This window comes from Rhinolophus sinicus, chromosome X (assembly GCF_036562045.2).
Source record: "Rhinolophus sinicus isolate RSC01 chromosome X, ASM3656204v1, whole genome shotgun sequence".
In the NCBI taxonomy this organism is placed as follows: Eukaryota; Metazoa; Chordata; class Mammalia; order Chiroptera; family Rhinolophidae; genus Rhinolophus; species Rhinolophus sinicus.
Genome location: NC_133768.1, coordinates 95,782,185 through 95,802,940, shown reverse-complemented (window position 1 = coordinate 95,802,940; position 20,756 = coordinate 95,782,185). Strand labels below are relative to the sequence as shown.

At 40.5% G+C, this 20,756-nt stretch overlaps 1 protein-coding gene across 1 annotated transcript in view; it reads left to right on the top strand.

Annotated features, from left to right (window-relative positions):
* GPC3 (glypican 3) overlaps positions 1 to 20,436 on the top strand; it is a 472,819-nt gene extending 452,383 nt beyond the window's left edge. The window contains exon 8 of the mRNA XM_019717458.2: positions 19,851 to 20,436. Coding sequence (XP_019573017.1) covers positions 19,851 to 20,020 — 170 coding nt within the window. The 3' untranslated portion in view covers positions 20,021 to 20,436. The remainder of the gene's footprint in view (positions 1 to 19,850) is intronic.
* The last annotated feature ends 320 nt before the right edge of the window (positions 20,437 to 20,756 follow it).

Below are 20,756 nucleotides of genomic sequence, written 5' to 3'. Positions count from 1 at the left end.
ATCTTATCTATTGTAAATAATGCTTCAGTGAACATAGGGGTGCATATATCGTTTCGAATTAGTGTTTTGGATTTCTTTGGATAAATAGCCAGAAGTGGAATTGCTGGGTCATAAGTTAGTTCTATTTTTAATTTTTTGCAGAACCTCAAAACAGTTTTCCATAGTGGCTGCACCAATTTGCAGTCCAACCAACACTGCACAAGTGTTCCCTTTTCTCCACATCCTCACCAATACTTGTTTTTTGATTTATTGATGATGGCCATTCTGACAGGTATGAGGTGGTATCACACTGCGGTTTTAATTTGTATTTCTCTGATGATTAGTGACATTGACTGTCTTTTCACATGTCTATTGGCCATGTGTATATCCTATTTGGAGAAATATCTATTTAGGCCCTCTGCCCATCTTTAATTGAATTGTTTATTTTTTTGGTGTTGATTTGTATGAGTTTTTTATATATATGTAAAGTTTGAATATTAACCCCTTATCAGATGTATCATTGGCAAATATATTCAGTGGGTTGCCTTTTCATTTTGTTGATCATTTCCTTTGCTATGCAAAAACTTTTTAGTTTGATGTAGTCCCATTTGTTTATTTTTTATTTTGTTTCCCCCGCTTGAAAAGAGAAATAGATCAGAAAAAATATTACTAGGGGCAATGTTGTTAAGTTTGTTGCTTATGTTTTTTTCAAAGAGTTTTGTGGTTTCCAGTCTTACAATTGAGTTTATTTTTGTATGTGGAATAAGAAGGTGGTCCAGTTTCATTTATTTGCATGTATCTGTCCAGTTTTCCCAACACCATTTATTGAATAGACTGTCCTTATGCCACTGTATGTTCTTGTCTCCTTTGTCATAGATTAAATAACCACGTAGGTGTAGGTTTATTTCTGGGCTCTCTATTCTGTTCCGTTGATCTATGTGTCTGTTTTTATGCCAATACTATGCTGTTTTTAAAAATATTTTTATTAAAAATATAGGTAACATACAATATTATATTAGTTTCAGGTGTACACCACAGTTATTCAACATTTACATATCCAAAGTAGTGACCACCATCATAAGTCCAGCAACCATATGACACAATACAATGCTGTCACAATATTATTGACTATATTCCCTACACTATATATTACATCCCCATGACTTATTTGTTTTATACCTGGAAATTTGGACCTCTTATCCCCTTCACCACCACCCACTTTTTAATTTTTCAATTGCAGTTGACATTTAATAATTATTTTATATTAATTTCAGGTGTACAAGACATTTATATAATTTAAGAAGTAACCCCCTGACTAGTCTAGTACTCACCTGACACTATACATAGTCATTACCATATTATGGACTATATTCCCTGTGCTTTACTTTACATGCCAATGACCATTTTGTAACTACCAATTTGTATTTCTTACTCCCCTCACCTTTCTCACCTTGCTCCCAATCCCCCTCCTATCCATCTCCCCGATAAATCTAGTACCCATCTGACACCATATGTAGTTATTGACTATATTCCTTGTGCTATACCCTACATCCCCGTGTCTCCTTTGTAACAAACAATTTGTACTTCTTAATCCCTTCCCTTTTTCACCCACCCCCTCAACCACCCTCCCATCTGGCAATGATCAAAATGTTCTCTGTATCTATGAGTTTGTTTCTGTTTTGTTTGTTTGTTCATTTTGTTCTTTAGATTCCACATATAAGTGAAATCACATCGCATCTCTCTTTCTCTGTCTGACATACTCCACTCACCACAATACCCTCCAGGTCCATCCATGCCTCCTCAGATGGCAAGAAACCATTCCCTCCCATAGCCGAGCAATATTCCATTGTATATATGTACCACCTCCTCTTTATCCATTCTTCCTTCAACAGACACCCAGGTTGCCTCCACATCTTGGCCATTGTAAACAATGCTGCAGGGAACATATGGATGCACACGTCCCCACAAAGTAGCATTTTGGGTTTCTTGGGATAAATACCCAGACATGGGATTACTGGGTCCTTCTTTGTATGTTGTTATAACCTTTGTTTAAAAGTCTATTTTGTCTGCTATAAGTATTGCTCCCCCAGATTTTGTTTTTTTCATTTGAATTTTCATGAAATATTTTTTCCATCCTTTTACTTTCAGTCTGTTTGCGTCTTTTGATCTGAAGTTAGTCTCTTGTGGGCAGTATATGTAAGGGTCTTGTTTTATCTATTCAGCCACCCTATCTTTGGATTAGAGCGTTTAATCCTTTTACAATTAAAGTAATTGTTGATAAATATGATGTTATTGTCATTTTATTATGCATATTTTTAATCTTTTTTTGTTTGTTCTTTTTGTCTTAAAGAAGTCCCTCTAAAATTCCTTGTAATAATGGTTTGATTGTGATGAACTCCTTTAACTTTTCCTTGCCTGGGAAGCTCTTTATCTGTCCTTGGATTTTAAATGATAGCCTTTTGGGGTAGGGTACTCTTGGTTATAGGTCCTTACTTTTCATCACTTTGAATATTTCATGCTAATGCCTATTGGCCTGCAATTTTCTAAAGAAATCAGCTGAAAATTTTATGGGAGCTCCCTTATAAGTAACTAGTTGCCTTTCTCTTGCTGCATTGAGGATTCTCTCTTTGACTTTAACCTTTGCCGTTTTAATTATAATGTGTCTTGGTGTAGGCCTGTTTGGGTTCATCTTGATTGGATCTCAATGCATTTCCTGGGTTTGTGTGTCCACTTCCTTCACCAGGTTCGGAAAGTTTTCAGTCATTATTCCTTCAAATAGATTCTCAATCCCTTGATTTCTTTCTTCTCCTTCTGGTACCCTTATGATGTGAATGTTGTTATACTTGATGTTGTCCCAGAGGTCTCTTAAACTCTCCCCATTTTTTTTGTATTCTTTTTTCTTTTTGCTGTTCTGATTGGGTGCTTTCTGCTACCCTATGTTCCAAATCGCTGATTCAATCCTCTGCTTCATCAAGTCTGCTGGTGATTCTTTCTAGTGCATTCTTCATTTCAGTTATTGTATTCTTCACTTCTGTTTTTTGTTTTTGTTTTTAATGATTCTATGTCCTTTATAATGCTTGCTATCTCTTTATTGAAATTTCCACTAAGTTCCTTGAGCATCCTTATAACCATTGTTTTAAACTCTGTATGTGGTAGGTTTCCTGCCTCCATTTTCTATTAGTTATTTTTCTGGAGTTTTCTCCTGTTCTTTCAGTTGGGATGTAATTCTTTATTTCCTCATTTTGGCTGCGTCTCTGTGTTTGTTTCTATGTATTGCATACATCTGCTATGCCTCCCAGTTTGGGCTAGGTGGCCTTATGTAGTAGGTGCACTGTGGGGCCCTGACACAATCTCCCTGGTCACCTGTTCTTGGTGGTCCAGGCGTGTCCCTTGTGTGGGTTGTGTGTACCCTCCTGTTATAGTTGAGTCTTGATTGACATGTCAGTGGGTAGGATTGAACCTCAGGCTGATTGGCTGTGGGGTTTGGCCCCCGTCCACAGTTTATGGGCTGCTGTGCAGGGAGCTTACCCCATTGAACGGGATTTGCCCCAGTGGGCTCTGGTGCCTGTTAAGACCGCCCTTTGTGTGTGATGCTTGTGGAGCTAATTGGGTGGTGCTCTGTTGTGCTCTGAAGCCGACCTCCAGGTATGTTGGTTCTAGGGACTCTTGGAAGGGGTTCCAATGCAGGTCCAGGTCACCCACTGCCTGTGACTGACTGTGGACTACAAAGCAATCCACAGTTGGTTGCTGCCTGTGCTAAACTTGAAGGTGTATGGGAGAGACCACTCTGTGAACCGAGGATGGCTGCCATCAGTACTGGGCATGGGGTAGCTCTGCAAAAAGCCAGAACACCCCAAGACCTGTTGCCCCTGCCAGCTCCCATAAGGTTCTTCTGCTGATAAAGCTTCATGTGGTACACAAATTGGTGAAGTGGGGTTTCAGGGAGTCAGCAGAGTGGGATGAGTTGTGTTCACCAGATTAATGTAACTCCTGGTTTGGTGTCCATGCTGAGCCTGGATATACTCAGAAAACTTCTCAGAGCACACCAAGACTCGCTGCCTCCCACCTGCAGCACACAAACCCCAAAAAATTGTCCAAGAAAGAATGCAATGTGGGTGGGGGCTGGCTGCTTGCCAAGAAAATGCCTCTAATGTTCAGCAAGTTGGGTGGGGCGGGGTGCCAGGGAGTCATCAGTGTGGAGCAAGTAGAGGTTTCCAGACCAATTCAGATTTGGCTATGGGGGGAGGGCTTAACACAGGAAAGATGGCACCTGCCTTCCGGCTACTTGAGAGAAGGACCCCTTACAGGGAAAATGGCAACTGCCGCTCCACTCCTTGCCCTGAAGCCACACAACTCAGTCTTTCCCCATATCTCTCACATCCCCCAAGTTACTGTCCTTCTATTGGAGCCCAGGGTGAATGCCTGCGAGTGAGTCTGTGAGCAGGCCTTTTAAGAGAATGTCTGGGTTTCCTGTAGCCTCCTGTCCCACTGGACAGTCAGAATCCCCATTGTTTTTTGCAGCCAGTTGTAAGGACTCCTCTTCCCAGCACCAGTACTCTAGGCTGGTGAGCCTGGTGTGAGGCTGGGATCCCTTGTTCCTCCAGGGAGAACCTCCACAGCTGATATATCTCTCGCAATTCTCAAGTGCCACATGGATGTTTGGGGCCAGCCCAGTCCACATCTCCGCCCCTCCTACCAGCCTCAACGTGGCTTCATCTTTATATCCTTAGTTATAAAACTCCTGTTCACCTAGACTGCAGATGGTTCTCCAGGTTGATTTTTCTATAATTTTGTTGTAATTTTAATGTATTCATGGGAGGAGGCAAGCACAGTGGTTATCTTCTCTGCCATCTTGGATCTCCCCCAGTTCTCCCCCAGTACTATGCTGTTTTGATTACTATAGCCTTATAGTATAGTTTTATTTCAGATAATGTGATACTTCCAACTCTTTTCTTCTTTCTCAAGATTGCTCTGGCTATTTGTGGTCTTTTGTGGTTATGTATACATTTTAGGATTATTTGTTCCAGTTCTGTGTAAAATTTGATAGGGATTGCATTGAATCTATAGATTGTTTTGGGCAGTATGGACATTTTACTGATGTTAATTCTTCCTATTCATTAGCATGGTATATGTTTCCATTTATTGGTATCCTCAACTTCTTTCTTTAAAGTCATAATTTTCCAGGTGCAGGTCTTTTACCTTCTTGATTAAATTTATTCCTGGGTATTTTATTGTTTTTGTTGTTGTTTTTTGTTTGTTTGTTTTTGATGTATTTATAAATGGAATTATTTTCTTATTTTCTTTCTGATATTTCATTATTGGTGTATAAAAATGCAATCAATTTCTGAATGTTAATTTTATATCCTGCTACTTTACTAAATTCATTTATCAGATCTAATAGATTTTGGTGGAATCGTTGGGGTTCTTTATATATAATACCATGTCATCTACAAATAATGACAGTTTTACTTCTTCCTTTACAACTCGAATGCCTTTTATTTCTTTTTTTGTGTCTGATTGCTGTGGCTAGGACTTCCAATATTATGTAGAATAGAAGTGGTTACAGTGGACATCTTTGTCTTATTCCTTATTTTAAGGATAACGTTTTTTAGTTTTCCCCCTTTGAGTGTGATGTTAGCTGTGGGTTTTTCATATATGACATTTATTATGTTGAGACATGGTCCCTCTGTTCCCACTTTATTGAGAATCTTTATCATAAATGGATGCTGGAGTTTGCCAAATGCGTTTTCTGCATCTATTTATGTGATCATATGATTTTTGTCTTTCACTTTGTTTCTGTGGTGTATCACATTAATTGATTTGCAGATGCTGAACCAACCTTGCATCCCAGGAATAAATCCCACTTGATCATGATGTATGATCTTTTTAATGTATCGTTGAATTCAGTTTGCTGATATTTTGTTGAGGATTTTGCATCTATGTTTATCAGAGACATGGGTCTATATATTTTTTTTTTTTTTTTGTAATGTCTTTGTCTGTTTTTGGAATCAGGGTAATGGTGGCCTTATAAATTGAGCTTGGGAGTCTTCCCTCCTCTTGAATTTTTTGGAATAGTTTGAGAAGAATAAGTGTTAATTGTTCTTTGAATGTTTGATAAAATTCACCTGTGAAGCCATCTGATCCAAGACTTTTGTTTCTTGGGAGTTTTTTTGTTACTGATCAATTTTGTTAGTAGTAATTTATCAGTTCAGATTTTCAGTTTCCTCTTGTTCAGTCTTGGAAGATTGTATGCTTCTAGGAATTTACCCATTTCTCCAGATTGTCCAATTTGTTGGCATGTAATTGCTCATAGTATTTTCTAATAATTTTTGGTATTTCTGTGATGTCTGTTGTCACTACTCTTTCTTTTCTGATTCTATTTATTTAGGTCCTCTCTCTTTTTTCTTTTCTTTTCTTTTCTTTTTCTTGGGGTGGGGGAGAATGGGAACAGGACTTCATTGGGGAACAGTGTGTACTTCCAGGACTTTTTTCCAAGTCAAGTTGTTGTCCTTTCAATCTTAGCTGTGGAGGGTGCAGCTCAGCTCCAGGTCGAGTTGCCGTTGTTAACCGGCAAACTTGTGGTTGAGAGCCCACGCTCCAACCAACTGAGCCATCTGGGAGCTCAGCGGCAGCTTAGCTCAAGGTGCTGTGTTCAATCTTAGTTTCAGGGTGTGGAGCCCACCATCGCCTGCGGGAGTCGATGAGTCAAAACGGCAACCTTGTGCCCAAGAGCCCGCGCTCCAACCAACTGAGCCATCTGGCACTGACCCATGTGGGAATCAAACCGGCAGCTCTTGGCGTTAGGGGCACGGAGCTCCAACCGCCTGAGACACCGGGCCGGCCCTCTCTCTTTTAATCTTGATGAGTCTGGTTAAAGGTTTGTCAATTTTGTTTATCTTTTCAAAGAACCAACTCTTGGTTTCATTGATCTTTTGTATTGTTTTCTTAGACTCTATTTCATTTTGTTCCACTCTGATCTGTATTATTTCTTTCCTTCTACTCACTTTGGGCATTGTTTGCTATTCTTTTTCCAGTTCCTTTAAGTGTAAGGTTAGATTGTTTATTTGAGATTTTTCTTGTTTCTTGAAGTAGGCCAGTATTCTTATGTATTTCCTTCTTAGGACTACTTTTGCTATGTCCCATAGATTTTGGGTTGTTGTATTTTTATTTTCATTTCTCTCAAGGTATCTTTTGATTTCTTCCTTGATCTTATTGTTAATCCATTCATTGTTTAGTAGCATGCTATTTAGCCTCCATGTTTTTCAGGGTTTTTTTTCTTGTAATTGATTTCTAGTTTCATACCATTGTGGTCGACGAAGATGTTTGGTATGATTTCAATCGTCTTAAATTTATTAAGACTTGTTTTGTGGCCTAACATGTGGTCTATCTTGGAAAATGTTCCATGTGCACTTGAAAAGAATGTATATTCTGCTGCTTTGAGGTGAAATGTTCTAAAAATATCAATTGAATCTATCTGGATTAGTGTGTCATTTAAGGCCGCTGTTTCCTTGTTGATTTTATGTCTGAAAGATCTGTCCATTGATGCCAATCATCATTATTTGCTGATAACTCTATTATGCTTATAGTGTGATGTCTTGTTCTTCTTAACCATTTCCCTTCTTAGTTTGACTTGACCAATAACAAGATAGATTTTTCCTGGTTAACGGGCATGTTTGATCTATTCTGTAGACAGGTAAAAACAATATGGAAAACTCCTGCCCCTTCTTTGTTAGAAGGAACCAGGGCTGGTCTTGACCCTACTTAATGAAACTGTTCATTTCTTGCCAATTGCATCTTCTTTCCTTTTTTGTTCAATATCTTCCTGCTGGTTTTTATACTCCTCCTTAGTGATCTGGCTGCCACTCTTTGTAGTAGAATTTTCCTTTTTTACCTCTTTATAGCCATGGGTTTGGGCCATATGGCATTTTTTTGTACCTTTCCTGGCCTCCCTTTGGACTTACTTACTTTGTTCTAATGCCCACAGAGCTATTTGTATGAGGATCATACAGCTCTTTCTCCTCAGTTGCCTTCTCCTTGGTTCCTTCCAACTTATGTCCTAATCATTTTCACCAAGTGAATTTTCTCTATCTGATGCCTCTTTTTTTCTTCCACCTGTATCCTGAATGATACCATTATGTGGCTGAATTGAGCAAGATGCCTATCACCTGTGAATTACTGCTAATTATTTCCTGTTGGTAGGAAAAAATTCGATGCAAACAAATCCTGCTTTGGTTGCTCCACTTTGTATTTAGGCAGTGTCTCGTATGAGCATACATACTATATATACATTTCATACTGCCTAATAAACAGTCACATGATTTTTGAGACTTAGCCCCTACTTAGCACACTGGACAGATTATGAAGTTCTTTCTCCCCACCTTAGGCAAGTCAGTAGTTACTCACTTAAGATTATGTCTTGGTTGATAACTCCTTGGCTAACTTGAAGCCCTCCTCTCTTAGCTGGTCGTGGTCCACAAAAGACACTGATCCCTTTCTTTGAGAGAGTATCCAAAGTAGTCTCTTTAGATTCCTCTCCAGACAGTGTCTGTGTCAAAGGGAGGAATGCAAAGATCACTTGAACCCTTTTCCATAACCCTTCATCCCTGCCATTAGACCTCTAAAGACTTGAATGAAATCCTAGAATCTCAGGGTTGGAAGGGTCACCAGAAGCTATTTACCTTCACTCTTATTCTATGTTTGAATCCCTTCACCTATATCTCTACCAAATGGCTGTCCAAGCTCTCATGGATCACCTCTGGAGAATGGTCTCACTGCCCAGGGGCAGCCTACACAATTTTCAGATTGTCCTAATTATTAGAAACTTTTAAATTTTCTTTTAAGTACATATAATTTCCTCTTAGGAGGAAGACAGGCCATCAAACAGCAATAACTAAAATGGCATGGCTATGGAGCAAGGAAAATCTGAGTTAGTGAAAGAGAGAAAGGGAATTGAACAAAGGGGGCATCAGCAGGTGCAGGAGATAGGGCAATGCCAGCAAAAGATGTCTGTGGAGCTAGAGAGGCAAGTGAGGGAATCTGACCTGAGAAACAGAAATGGTGCTGAGAGGTAAACAGTAAGGGAATGGAAATACTGATGGAAGATTATGGAAGGAGATACTAGAACCCCTTCTAAAATAAATGGAGCCTGGGTTAGTAGTTTAAAGCAAAATGGAGGGAGGAACGGAAGCATTTTTAAGATTTAAAATCTGGTGAAGGATTCCAGCCTTGCCCTTTGCCTAAGGATATGGAAAAGAACCCTGTGGAGACGAGAGAATGTTTAGTACAGCAATGACTAGACACAAGAGAATAATTGGACACAGGAAATGAGTTTAAAGAGCACTGGAAAGAGAAAAAGAAGTGAATAGAGAAATGGAAAAGGGGGGGGGAATGAAAACACAGAACTTTTAGGTTAAGGAATTGTATTTATTCCTGTGCCAGCACATAATTGTATTTTCCTGGCAATCATCCCATGGACCTCTGCAAGGGGAACAGGGTGCTGGCATATGTTACTGCAGGGATTGAAGCCTTATTGCTTTGTACTATTATAGCCAAGCAAGGGACTTCATTAACGAATTTGATGGCATAGAGACAGGCACTGAAATTTCAATCACCAGCAGCCCCTGCACTTGGGAATCAATGGTGATGGAAAGGGCAATGTGTGGCCCAGGGATGGGTAGATTGTGAGGCAAAGGCAGGGGTCCAAGGTAGGGGGAACCCAATCATGAAGGTTCAAAGTGAGAAATAAATGGAACCTGCTCCCCAGAAAACCTGTTTCCTGCCCAGCATGGCACACAGAATGCTAGCATGTGTCAGCTCCTTCCATAGCAAGGCCTAAAGTTCCAGTCAGCAAAAGTAAATTAAAAAATAACCTTTGTAGATTCCATCCACAATGAGTGCAGTGAACTGATGCTGTGGGTAATGAGAAATGGTTATTGTCAGAAGGGCTTTGGAATCTAAAGGTCAGGGTTTGAGCCCTGCCATTTGCTTCCTGAGCCACCTCACCATTGGCCCTGTCGTTGTCTTGTCTTCATCATAGCTCAGCAGGACTCTTTCATCTAAGGTAATCATCAGTTAATGAGGATAGACTCCTTGGGAAGGGTGTCTGCTAAAGAGGTAGCCGTTCACCTGCACACTCTCAGTAGACTGGGGATATGTGTTCATTCATGCAATCATTGATTCATGCATTCATTCAGTCAGTCAACAAGCATGTATTTAAGTGTCTGTGCTAGCCAAACAAGTACTGCGTGGGAGCTACAGAGAGGAATAAGACTCATTTCTTACTTTGATGGCCTGGTAGTCGAGTTGAGGAGAGGAACATAGCAATGACTAACTCAACTTTGAGGCAGATTGAAATTAGTGCTATAATAAAAGTACAATCTAATAAATAGTCAGAGAGGGGGGTGTTAATTTTGTCTGAGGGAAGGTTTCCTAGAAAAAGTAAAGAGGTATTATGTAAGATGAGGAGAGACAGAGAAACAGAGAGATCAAAGGCCAAGGGAACAGCATGAAGAAAAACATGAGAACTTAAAAGTACTTGCCATTATCAGCAAATGATGAACGGGATGGTATGACTACAATATATGGCACTTGGAGAAATATATGAGCAGTTGAAACTGGAAAGCAAGACAAGATGAAATGGAGAAGCTTGTGAATGCGATGTTAAGGAATTAGGACTTTATCTCACATATAGTAGAGAGCCATCAAAGGATTCTGAAGAAGATAGAAATGTCAACATGTGATTTAGGAAGAGGGTTGTCTTGTTCCTGCTGTCACAGAATAGAACATTTCTTCTCCTGGACAGCAGTGGACCATTGGAGAGGAATGAGTATCTTGTCTAGCTGAGGCATTGAGGACTATGGCAGAAGTGGGATAGGAAAGGCTGAAGGAAAGACGAGAAATGGCTGGCATCCAAAAACAGAGGAGATGGTGCCTATGTGAATGTGAGAGTGGGGACTTACCAACAGTCCAGATCTGAAGATGGGAAGGTAGGAAGATGGACCAGGATGACAATGTGTTCTTCCAAGTAAATTGAGGGGGAAATAGTCTTAATTCCCCAAATCTTATTGATGATGAGGGAGGCATTTCACAATTAGAGAGTTTTTAAGGAACAAATTCAGATGGAACAACTTAGGGAGATCTTTCGTCTTTCATTTATGAGGATACCTCCCTGCTGTTGATTTCTGGCCTGCAATGTTCCCACACCAAGGCTGCATGTTTTCAAGGACATAGCCATTTTGACCGATTGGCTGTTGTACTAGTGATTTTCCTTGCTGCTGGTCATTACCAGGACATTGTAAGCATTTTAGTTCTTAGGTACATTTTTTTTGTAAGATCCACCATGGCTGATTAAAAAGGCAAGGTTACCAGACTTTGGGTTTTTCCATCCAAATATATATAAACTCTTGCCTCAAATTCTATCAAAGAACTTTTCATTGCGCATCTTGGAGCCTGGGCTCTGAGGGTCTCTAAGGCCACTCCCTCACTCTCCTGACCCCTTACCAGCAATTGGATTTGGCTACAGGTGACATTTTGTGTTTTCCTTCTGTATCCTCAAAGTCCAATGATACGTACATCTGTAGCTGCATCATGCCTGAAATTTATATTATAAACAGAGCTCTATGAATCTAAACCATTAATTTTTTTTAAGTAACGAGGACAGTGTATTCTTTGATCAATTTTTTTAACACAGTTTCAGCTTAGCATCATTTGTGTAAGTCACAAAAGTAACTATATGTTTCCTGAGGTTGTATAAAATTTTCTCTTTAAATAGTTGACCTCAGATAAAAATCCTTGACAAAAATTGCCCATGTTCTCCATTCCCAATTGAGGAGCCACATCTGCCATTCTAGGGTAGTGCTTAAATGTACAAAAGAATTAACTTGACTTCCAAAGCACCCAAAGAGTACAACTTGGGGGTGGAGCTTTGGTATCAGGTATATGCACACATACCCCTCTACAAATTAAAATACCAGAGTAGCATTGCACTCTCCTTAAGAACTGAGGTGTGCCCCAGATTACATTTTCTTTTGGTTTCTATAGATTTTTTTAATCATGTTGAAATATGTATAACATAAAATTTGCTATTTTAGAAATTGAGTGCACAATTCAGTGGCATAATTGCATTCATGGTGTTATATAACCATTACCAACATTTCCATAATTTGCCTATTTATATTTCATGTAAAGGAATCATATACCATGTGGTATTTTGTGGCTGGCTTCTTTCAGTTAGCATCATGGTTTCAAGGTTCATGCACCTTGTTGCATGTGTTAGTACTTCATTCCTTTTTGGGGATTAATGGTATTAATTGCATGTATATACCACATTTTGTTCGTGCATTCATCCATTGATGGACACTTGGGTTGCTTTCACCTTTTGGCTATTATGAATAATATACTATAAACATTGGTGTAAAAGTATCTGAGTGTCTAGTACAAGTTGTTCATGCATCAAAGATAAGAAATAGCATTTCCAAAGTCCATCTTAGGTTAGAACACTGGAGGCACCTTCTAACAAAGTTTGGTTGTACAGACTAGTGAGGTTTTGTGGCACTGGTAGCAATGCCACAATACTTCAGGCACAGTCAGGGTGACAGTGCTTCATTTCACTCACTCTCAAACTTCTCCAAAGACTAATCAGTATTCAGTGAATCCACATTAGCTCCCTCCTCTCTCTCCTCAAATCAGTACTATCTGGTTTTGATCCAAACACCCTCCTGAAACTTCTCACAAAAGGCTCCCATAACCTTCTTATTGACATTTTCAGTAGCTTCTTCTCAGTTCTTACTTTTTGTGACATCTATAACATTTGACCATGCTAACCCTCCCCTATAGAAAATGTTCTCTTCCTTTGCCTTCTCTAAGCCTGTTCTCTTCATCTTCTTCCCTGACCCTAGCTGAACAGTGTGTCTGTCACCAGTTCCTCCTATTCCACCGACTCTCAAGCCCATTGCTTCCCATGGGAATGAGGTAACCTCTCCTGTGGGAAGGAAAGGCTTTGATGAGCTGTGATTCCTGTGGAGCTGTTAGGCATCTTCATATGAGAAGGATCTGTAGACATGAGAGTAATAGTTAATGGCACTCCTGTGGAAGGTGGTATTAATCCTGGGGCTGAGGGAGAAAGACTAGCACCTACACCACCACTCATCACTGTCAGGGTTTCCAGGATGGAGTTATTCTGTTTCTAGGAATATGACTTTACTCGTGATGTACCTAAGTAAGTATAATAGTGGTCCATATTCTAATATGATTCTACAGTAAAATGATTTTCAAAGGGATTAAGTGATATTTTTGTTTGTTCCTTTCTTAATGGCTGAATGCAATAGTGAAGCATAGCTAGTGGTTGAACCCCTGGAAATAATTTTGTATTAGAAAAATAAGCAGTCTGAGCCCCAGTTAAGGGAATTTACTGTGGTGTTCCCCTCTAGGCAAGGAAGGTGTCATAGAAAAGGCTACCTTAAGTCATTAATAAGGAATTTGTGAGAGCATCCAGTTTGGTAGTTTACAAAGCCCAGTGACCCACATTGCCTAACAGTGCTTTTAAGACCTTCCCACCTCCTAAGTACCCCATGTATCAGTAAAGAGTAAGAGTGAACGCCTGCTCCTAAGGATCTAGGATATAACCTGAAGGTCCTAGTAGACGTAAAATATTTTATGAAATCTTAAATGAGTTTGCAAATAGTACATTTCTCCTCCATCATACGGCTTTGCATGTTTTACTAAATTGGTGTGCTCCCCCAGCCCCAAAATCCCTAGGAAGAAGCATGCTATAGCTTTGTGTACCCACAGTCCATTGCAGTGTAACCTGAAGATACATATAGCCCAGACTGAGAAGCAGAGGCCTATAATAAGAGAGGTCATGCCTATAGTAATGGGAAAATCCATTGTACTCTTTCAACATTCCATAGCTGGAACTGAAGGATGTTTGCAGAATGGAATTAGCTGTAAGCAATGAACTGGGCATCTCACTGCCCCAGCCCTCTTCCAGGAGAGGCCATTGAATTATTTCCAGGATTTACATCATTTAGTAGGCAAAATTGGCAGCTCACTTGTTTGTCAAGAAGGCGCATTGTAGAATGAGCCCATTCTAAAAGGAGTCCCATTAGACCAATTAAAATCCAGAGGCCTCAAGTGTGCCAGTTCCCCCTGTCTGATCTGTGAAGAAGAAAATCTAAACTCCCAGAGACCCAAGGTTCATTAGTAAAGTCACTTTCGTCTTCTTTCAAGTCCAAGTAGTCATTTCACACCTGAAAGTTCACAAAGGCGGGGGTGAGGGAGCTGATGTGGCAGGAGAGGGGATTGTGTTGAGGGGAGGGCAAAGAAACCAAGATCTGTTTGTGATTCAGAAGTGAAAGGCAGAGCCCAAGGGCTTCTGTGGGACTGGGCAGCAGAGTGAGCAGCAGTGCAATGAACATGATCTCTCCAGAGATTTCCCCAGTTTCAGCCTCTGGGGTCTGCCAAGCAGTGTACTGAAGGTTTCGCATATTCATGTCTTGGGGGCAAACTGTACACAGCAAATGCAAAACACAGGAATAGTGGTATTGCTCTGTTGCTATATTAGGGCCAGATTGAAGCCATCTGCTGGTGCAAGCTTGGCAAGGAAGAAACCCTATGTTTGGCTCAACAGCAGCATTCTCTCCCCTGGTATTTTGATAGCAGCTCTTCTTTCAGGTTGCCCTGTGAAGTCTGCCTGCTGGTGAGGGTGAGGCCCCTAGAGCAATGCGTTGCCCTCCTTGATGCCATCAGAGAGCACAAGCATTTGCTTCCTATTATATGCTCAAGACCCCAGTGGCTTTGTAAGGGCCCAAAGGCTTGTCTTACTGGCTGACAGATCTTCCTTGGCTGCCTGTGCATGCCTGTTTGATGTACCCCAGGTCCAGCCACATCTCTCCCAAAGCTTTGTGTGTACTGGCTTTAGTGGAAGTTATTAGGCCACGTTTTAAAGAAAACAAAAACAGTCCAGTGTGGATTTATTTATTGCCAGGGCCTCTTATCCAAAATTGGAACAGCTGAAGAAGAAAGGATTCAGAGTTTGGTAACTGATGAAGATCACCAGAAAAACTCACATCCCAAGAGAAGCAACTGATTGAACTTACTTGTTGATGGAAGCTCTGCTGGGGGCAGCCACCTTGGGCAGAGAAATGATCAGCCTGCAGCAAACTGTGTCCGTCACCAGACCCCAAGAGCCTTAGAATCAGAGATAAATAAAACTAGAAGGAAATTTAGAGTCCATGCAGTCCAACATCCTGATTTAGCAGATGGGGTGACAGAGGTCCAGAGGAGAGGGAAATGACTTGCCAGAGGTGACATAGTAAGTCAGGGGCTGAGCCAGGCCTGTCACCCAGAGCTCCAGCCTTGCAGGATGGTACAGCCACTTTAGGAACTGTACCAGAAGACTGAATAAGGGTGGAGGGCTCCCCACTGAGTGCCTTGCCCAACGGAAAAAGCAGAAAAATGTTCACAACTTGCAGACCTTAATGACTGATGATTATTTTAAAAGGTTTATCTAATCTGCAACACAGAGGACATGAGGACAAAATGAGAGTCAGGGCTGGCTGAGTGTGTAATTAGTACACATTCTTGGGTCTACCCTCTGGGTGTAGTTAAACTGATTACAAACAGAAACAGATTTTTGGATTTAGCATGAAAATCTCCTTGCTAGCCCAAAAGGTTCTCACTGACAATCAATTGCAAGATAGAAACAATTTACGTGCATTTTACAATATGTACCTAATACAACAAAGATATGTTCTGGAAAATCACTGATAAACATTAAATATGAATGATTTAAAAGAAAATGGTTTGTGGTGATTCCCATAGTACATCTGGTTTGTAGCAAACTGAGAAAGGTTTGGTTTGATATAGATTTAGCTTCTTTGTAGGTTTTTTAAAAATTTTATATTTGCTACTGGCTGAACCCCAGATACTGTTCCCATAGGCTTCTTTTTTCCAAGACAAGATGTCTGACAAGTCTCTCCCACTTAAGGCTGTCTTCCAAACTGTTAACAATGATCTCTATAAACAACACAAATCAGATTATGTGGTTTCCTTACTTAAAAACCTTCAATGGCTCCTTATTGCCCACAATAAGGTCTTAGCATTCCTAATCTGCCATGATATGGCTGATGCACACAACACACACACACACACACCCCTACCTCACAGCAATGTACATGCTATGCTCCCTCCTACCATAGAAGCTACTTGTTCCCACTGAGTGTACCCTACCTACAATTCCTGATATTGGTGATTTTGCTCAAGCTGAACCCTCTGCCTAATATGAATAACCATTTCATCAGCCCTTCTGTAGTTCCACCCATCCTTCACCGTGTAGATTATAGCCCAATTGTTGCAAAAAGTCTTGCTATATCCTTCTATTTGGAATTTTTATGTCTCCCTTCTATCCCCATGGTGTTTTGCTTGTGCCTTTATCTGAGCCCTTTCTACTTTCTGTCAAGTATCTAGTTGGTTTGTCTGTTGGTGTGTTTCCCTTGCTAGAGTGCTAGAGTGTGGGATTCCTTAGTGTTGAAGGCAAACACTAAGTCTTTCTCCAACCTTCTAGCTTAATGCTTGGGACATAGTAGGCTACCATTAAGTTTGTTGAATTAAATTAGATTAGATTTCCCCTCTTCAGGAGTGTCCATATTTATCTTTGACCAAAACCGTATTTCCTCTATATCCCATAAATGCTCCCTTCTCCTGCGAAACTGTCCCCTTCATCTCTAATTTCCATGATGGTGGCCCAGGCCCAGACTGTGTTTTTGCCGGGATGCTCGTCAATATAAGCCCCAGGGGCCTGGCTATGGGGTTGGGTGAAAACGTTTGCTGCTGCTGGATGGGGAACCTCAGGAAACCTGTAGCCACAGCTTGGGATGCACAGGAAGTTATTATTCTGAACATTCCTGGGGACCCTTTGAAGGTAAAAGACTTTGTGCCTGGAGTGTCTAATGGCCCTGGCCATCATTACTGATTTCTTCAGGGAAATGGAACTAATGTAATACCCATTCTGAGTCCCCAAACCCAGTGCTCTTTTCAGTATTTCACTAACCTTAATAAGGCTACTTAATCAAGTATGTGATTAGTTTTATGTAGAAACACTGATTTTTTGCATGCTTTTTAGATGTTCTCTTTGGTAGTATGTATTTCACTAATCGAATTTTGTGCTTTGCTTTTTTTTTTTTGTTTGTTTTTTGGTGTTTTTTGGTGGGTTTATTTTTGTTTTTTTGTGCCTCTCTTTTTTTTTTTTTTTTTTTTTTTTAAGAATCCATTACTACTTAATCAATGTAGTCTATTTGTTCTACAGAATTTTTCATGAGCTGGTATAGTTTCATAGGAGGTTCAGAATCCAGCCTGCATTCAAGCAACACCTCTGTGACTTACCCGCTATATCAGCAGGGGCAAAAAAAGTAACCTGAGCTAGAGCTCCCTCATCTGTAAAATGGGAATTATAATACGTACCTCATAACATTGTTGAGAAGGTTAAATTAAATGAAATAACAAATAGCTTAGCAGAGTGCCTGGCTCACAATGAAGACTCAATAATTGGTAGCCATTTTTATTATTTCAAAATACAGAATCCAAGAGATAAAAATAACAAAAGGGGTCTTTGGTGGCAAAAAAAGGATTGGAAACTACTGGATTTAACATAACTTCTGGGTTTACCATAACTGCTATAGTACACAAAACTGTTTAGTGTTCACAGATTATTTGAAGAGCAAGATAAATAGTGTAGGTACTGAGTGGTAACATTAATAGATGTTGTTTCATCTTGATGTTGGACAAGGGGAATATCCAGAAAAGGAATCTGAAAGCGATGCTGAGTGCACTCATTCAGGTCAATCCTAAAAATATGCCTCTTCATTTAAGTTCAGAAGTTGCTGTGAGACTCAAGGCTGGGCTTTCAACAGATACAGCCATATGTGTTCTCAACTTTGGTGAAATTCGATCGTGACCTAAGCCTGTGTTATCCTTGCCGACTGACAGCTGACCTCGGCCTTCTCTGTGCGCTCTGCATAGTTCACCTTTCAGAGAAAGAGGTCTGATTTCCAAGCAGAGCGTTGCTCTTTGTTCTTTTTCTCTTTTTATTTTCTTTGTATGTATTTATTTTTGTGGGAGAGAGACTCTAGATTACATTCTGCTGAGTAGCTTTTCCCTGGGTAAGAAGGTTCCCTGGAAATTTTCATTTGAATGCTTACTGTCACTCAAGAAGAAAAAATGTCTCAGCTTTAGAAGAGCAAAATGTAGTCAGATTCATATATATTAAAAGTTATGACATAATTTCTTTATACAGCAATGAAAAATAACTATAATTAATAACACAATTGAAAATATTTATATTGAATAAGCTAGGCAAAGGATTCAATAAAATATATATGGTCAAATTAACATGAAAAATATCAATACCCATTAGATAGAAAAGCAAAGGATATGAACTGTTATGCATTGAGAAATACAATTAGTAAACTAAAACACAAAAAGTTGATCTGTACTAGTAATCAAATACATGCAAATTAAAGAAACGTTAAGATATGGTACACTGAATACAATACCGTTTTTCAATTGAGGCTCAGTAAATTTGGCTCCCTCATCATTGCTGGTGGTATCATAAACTGCAGTAGCCCTTTTGGAAAATAGTATTGCAGCCTGTGTAATCAGACCCCCTAGCTTTGATCACCTTGACCTTGCTCCCTGCTCTAACCAATGCCAGCCTTAGAGCAGCCCTGGTCCTGGGCCCTGCTCTATATGCATCCTGGACCAGCTGAGTCCTCACACTTCTTGTGACTTACTGAGTGTTTCATCCCCTGTAAGAGGAGCTCTTCCTTCCTCTGCCTTCCTTGGCTCTGCAGAATCCCAGTCATTTCCTCCGTGCCTGTTGCTATGCATCTCAGTGTCCCTAAGGGATCTTTCTGGCTCCACTGGCTACAGGACAGTTGGCTGGTGAGGTCGTTCACATCACATCACCTTCACAAGCTATTGAAATAGAAACATTGGTGACTGAGTCTAGAAAAGTCAAGGGAGTAGATTTGAGCTCTAAATCTGGAAAAACAAATCTGAAAGAAATTGAGCCCTGGACCAGGGCCAACCATCTTAAATTTCCTAACAAACCACTATCTACTTAGATTTGCCTTCTGAGAGACTTTCTCATTAGGCCAACCCCAACATTACAATTTCTTTTCAGAATCATGAACAGATCATAAACTAGGCAGTCAAAGAAAGAAGACCCTTACCCATTAGCCTCTCCTTAGTCCTAATTTGTTTGGTAGCAGTTTAAATCCTATGCGTTAAATTAATTTTTACTTTTTTGTGCATTTTTTGAAAGAGGGGATAAAATAAGAAATATTGGGGGAAAATAAAACACCTTTCAATGGCAAACTACCCTGTCTTCCACTCTAAAGCAAGGTTCCCAGGAGGAGAGCGATATGGGGTGAAGGGCCCAGGAAAGGTGCTCTGGGAGTACACAACATCCCCTCCCCCATCAACACACACTCAGACGCACACACACATCTACACACACACAAGCAGACACGTGGAGTCACCCACACCATACCTTACATTTTGATACCAGTGAGATCTGGGGAAAATGACCTTCAAGCAGAGCTTTTCCATGGAGGAGATGTTGCAAAGGGCCAATGTGCTCCCTGTGGTATGGGTGGAACCACAGTGGAAAGGAAAGCAGCTGGCTTACTCCCCATTGGTATGATCTCTGGAAGGAGCACCTCTAGCCATCTCCTGGCAGCTTTCCTTTCCACAAAAGGAAGAAATAAAAGCTTGGCCATCCCAGCAGTCCAGACAAGTGCTTGCACCACAACTAATGTCCACCTGATGCTGTTGGTAATCCTGTATTTAAAATTCTTTATCTTTGCTTTTGGCAGAACTGGCTTATGATCTGGATGTGGATGATGCTCCTGGAAGCAAGCACCATGTGAACCAGAAGGACAATGAGATAGCTGCCTCTCACAACCTGGGGAATGGCCATTCCCCCCTGAAGGTTCTGACCAGCTTGGCCATCTACGTGGTGTGCTTTTTCTTCCTGGTGCACTGACTTCCCAGTTCACAGCACCTGTGCTGCCCTCCAGCACCCTGTGGTCTTCCTCGATAAAGGGAACCACCTTCTTATTTTTTCTATTTTTTTTATCTTATACGCCTCCTCCAGCCATTAAGTAGAAGACTAACCATGTGTTATGTTTTCGAAATCAAGTGGTATCTTTAGGAGGAAGGTAAATTTTAGTGGTAGTATAGATTGTCCTTTTGCAAAGAAAAAAAAATCAAGTCGTGCCAAATTATTTTCCTAGGTTTGGCTGCTAGAACATAGTTACTCTCTCTCTCTCTCTCTCTCTCTCTCTCTCTCTCTCTCTCTCTCTCTCTCTCTCTCTCTCTCTCTCTCTCTCTCTCTCTCTCTCTCTCTCTCTCTCTCTTTGCATGGATTTCTTTGGAAAAAAATAAATGCTCAAATAAAAATGCATTGGGTCTTTTTTGTAAGCCCTGGTATATGGTGAGCATGCAATGCTTTTCCTCCTTCTCACCTGGTTAGTATATTCAGTATAAGGAAATCCCTCCAGGTGCCAACCAGGGCCTTGAAACCTACCTCCCTGCCCACCTTTTGGGTGGATCTCAATCCTGGCCCCAAACCCCATCCCAACACATACCCAATCCATCATCTCAATTCAGAAACTTTGGGTTAGAGTGCCTTGCCTATGAAATTAAAGGTACCCCAGAAAGTTCCACTGTCTCTCTACAAATTTCTCTTTGCTGAAAATGCTTTGCCCAAATAGAAATCT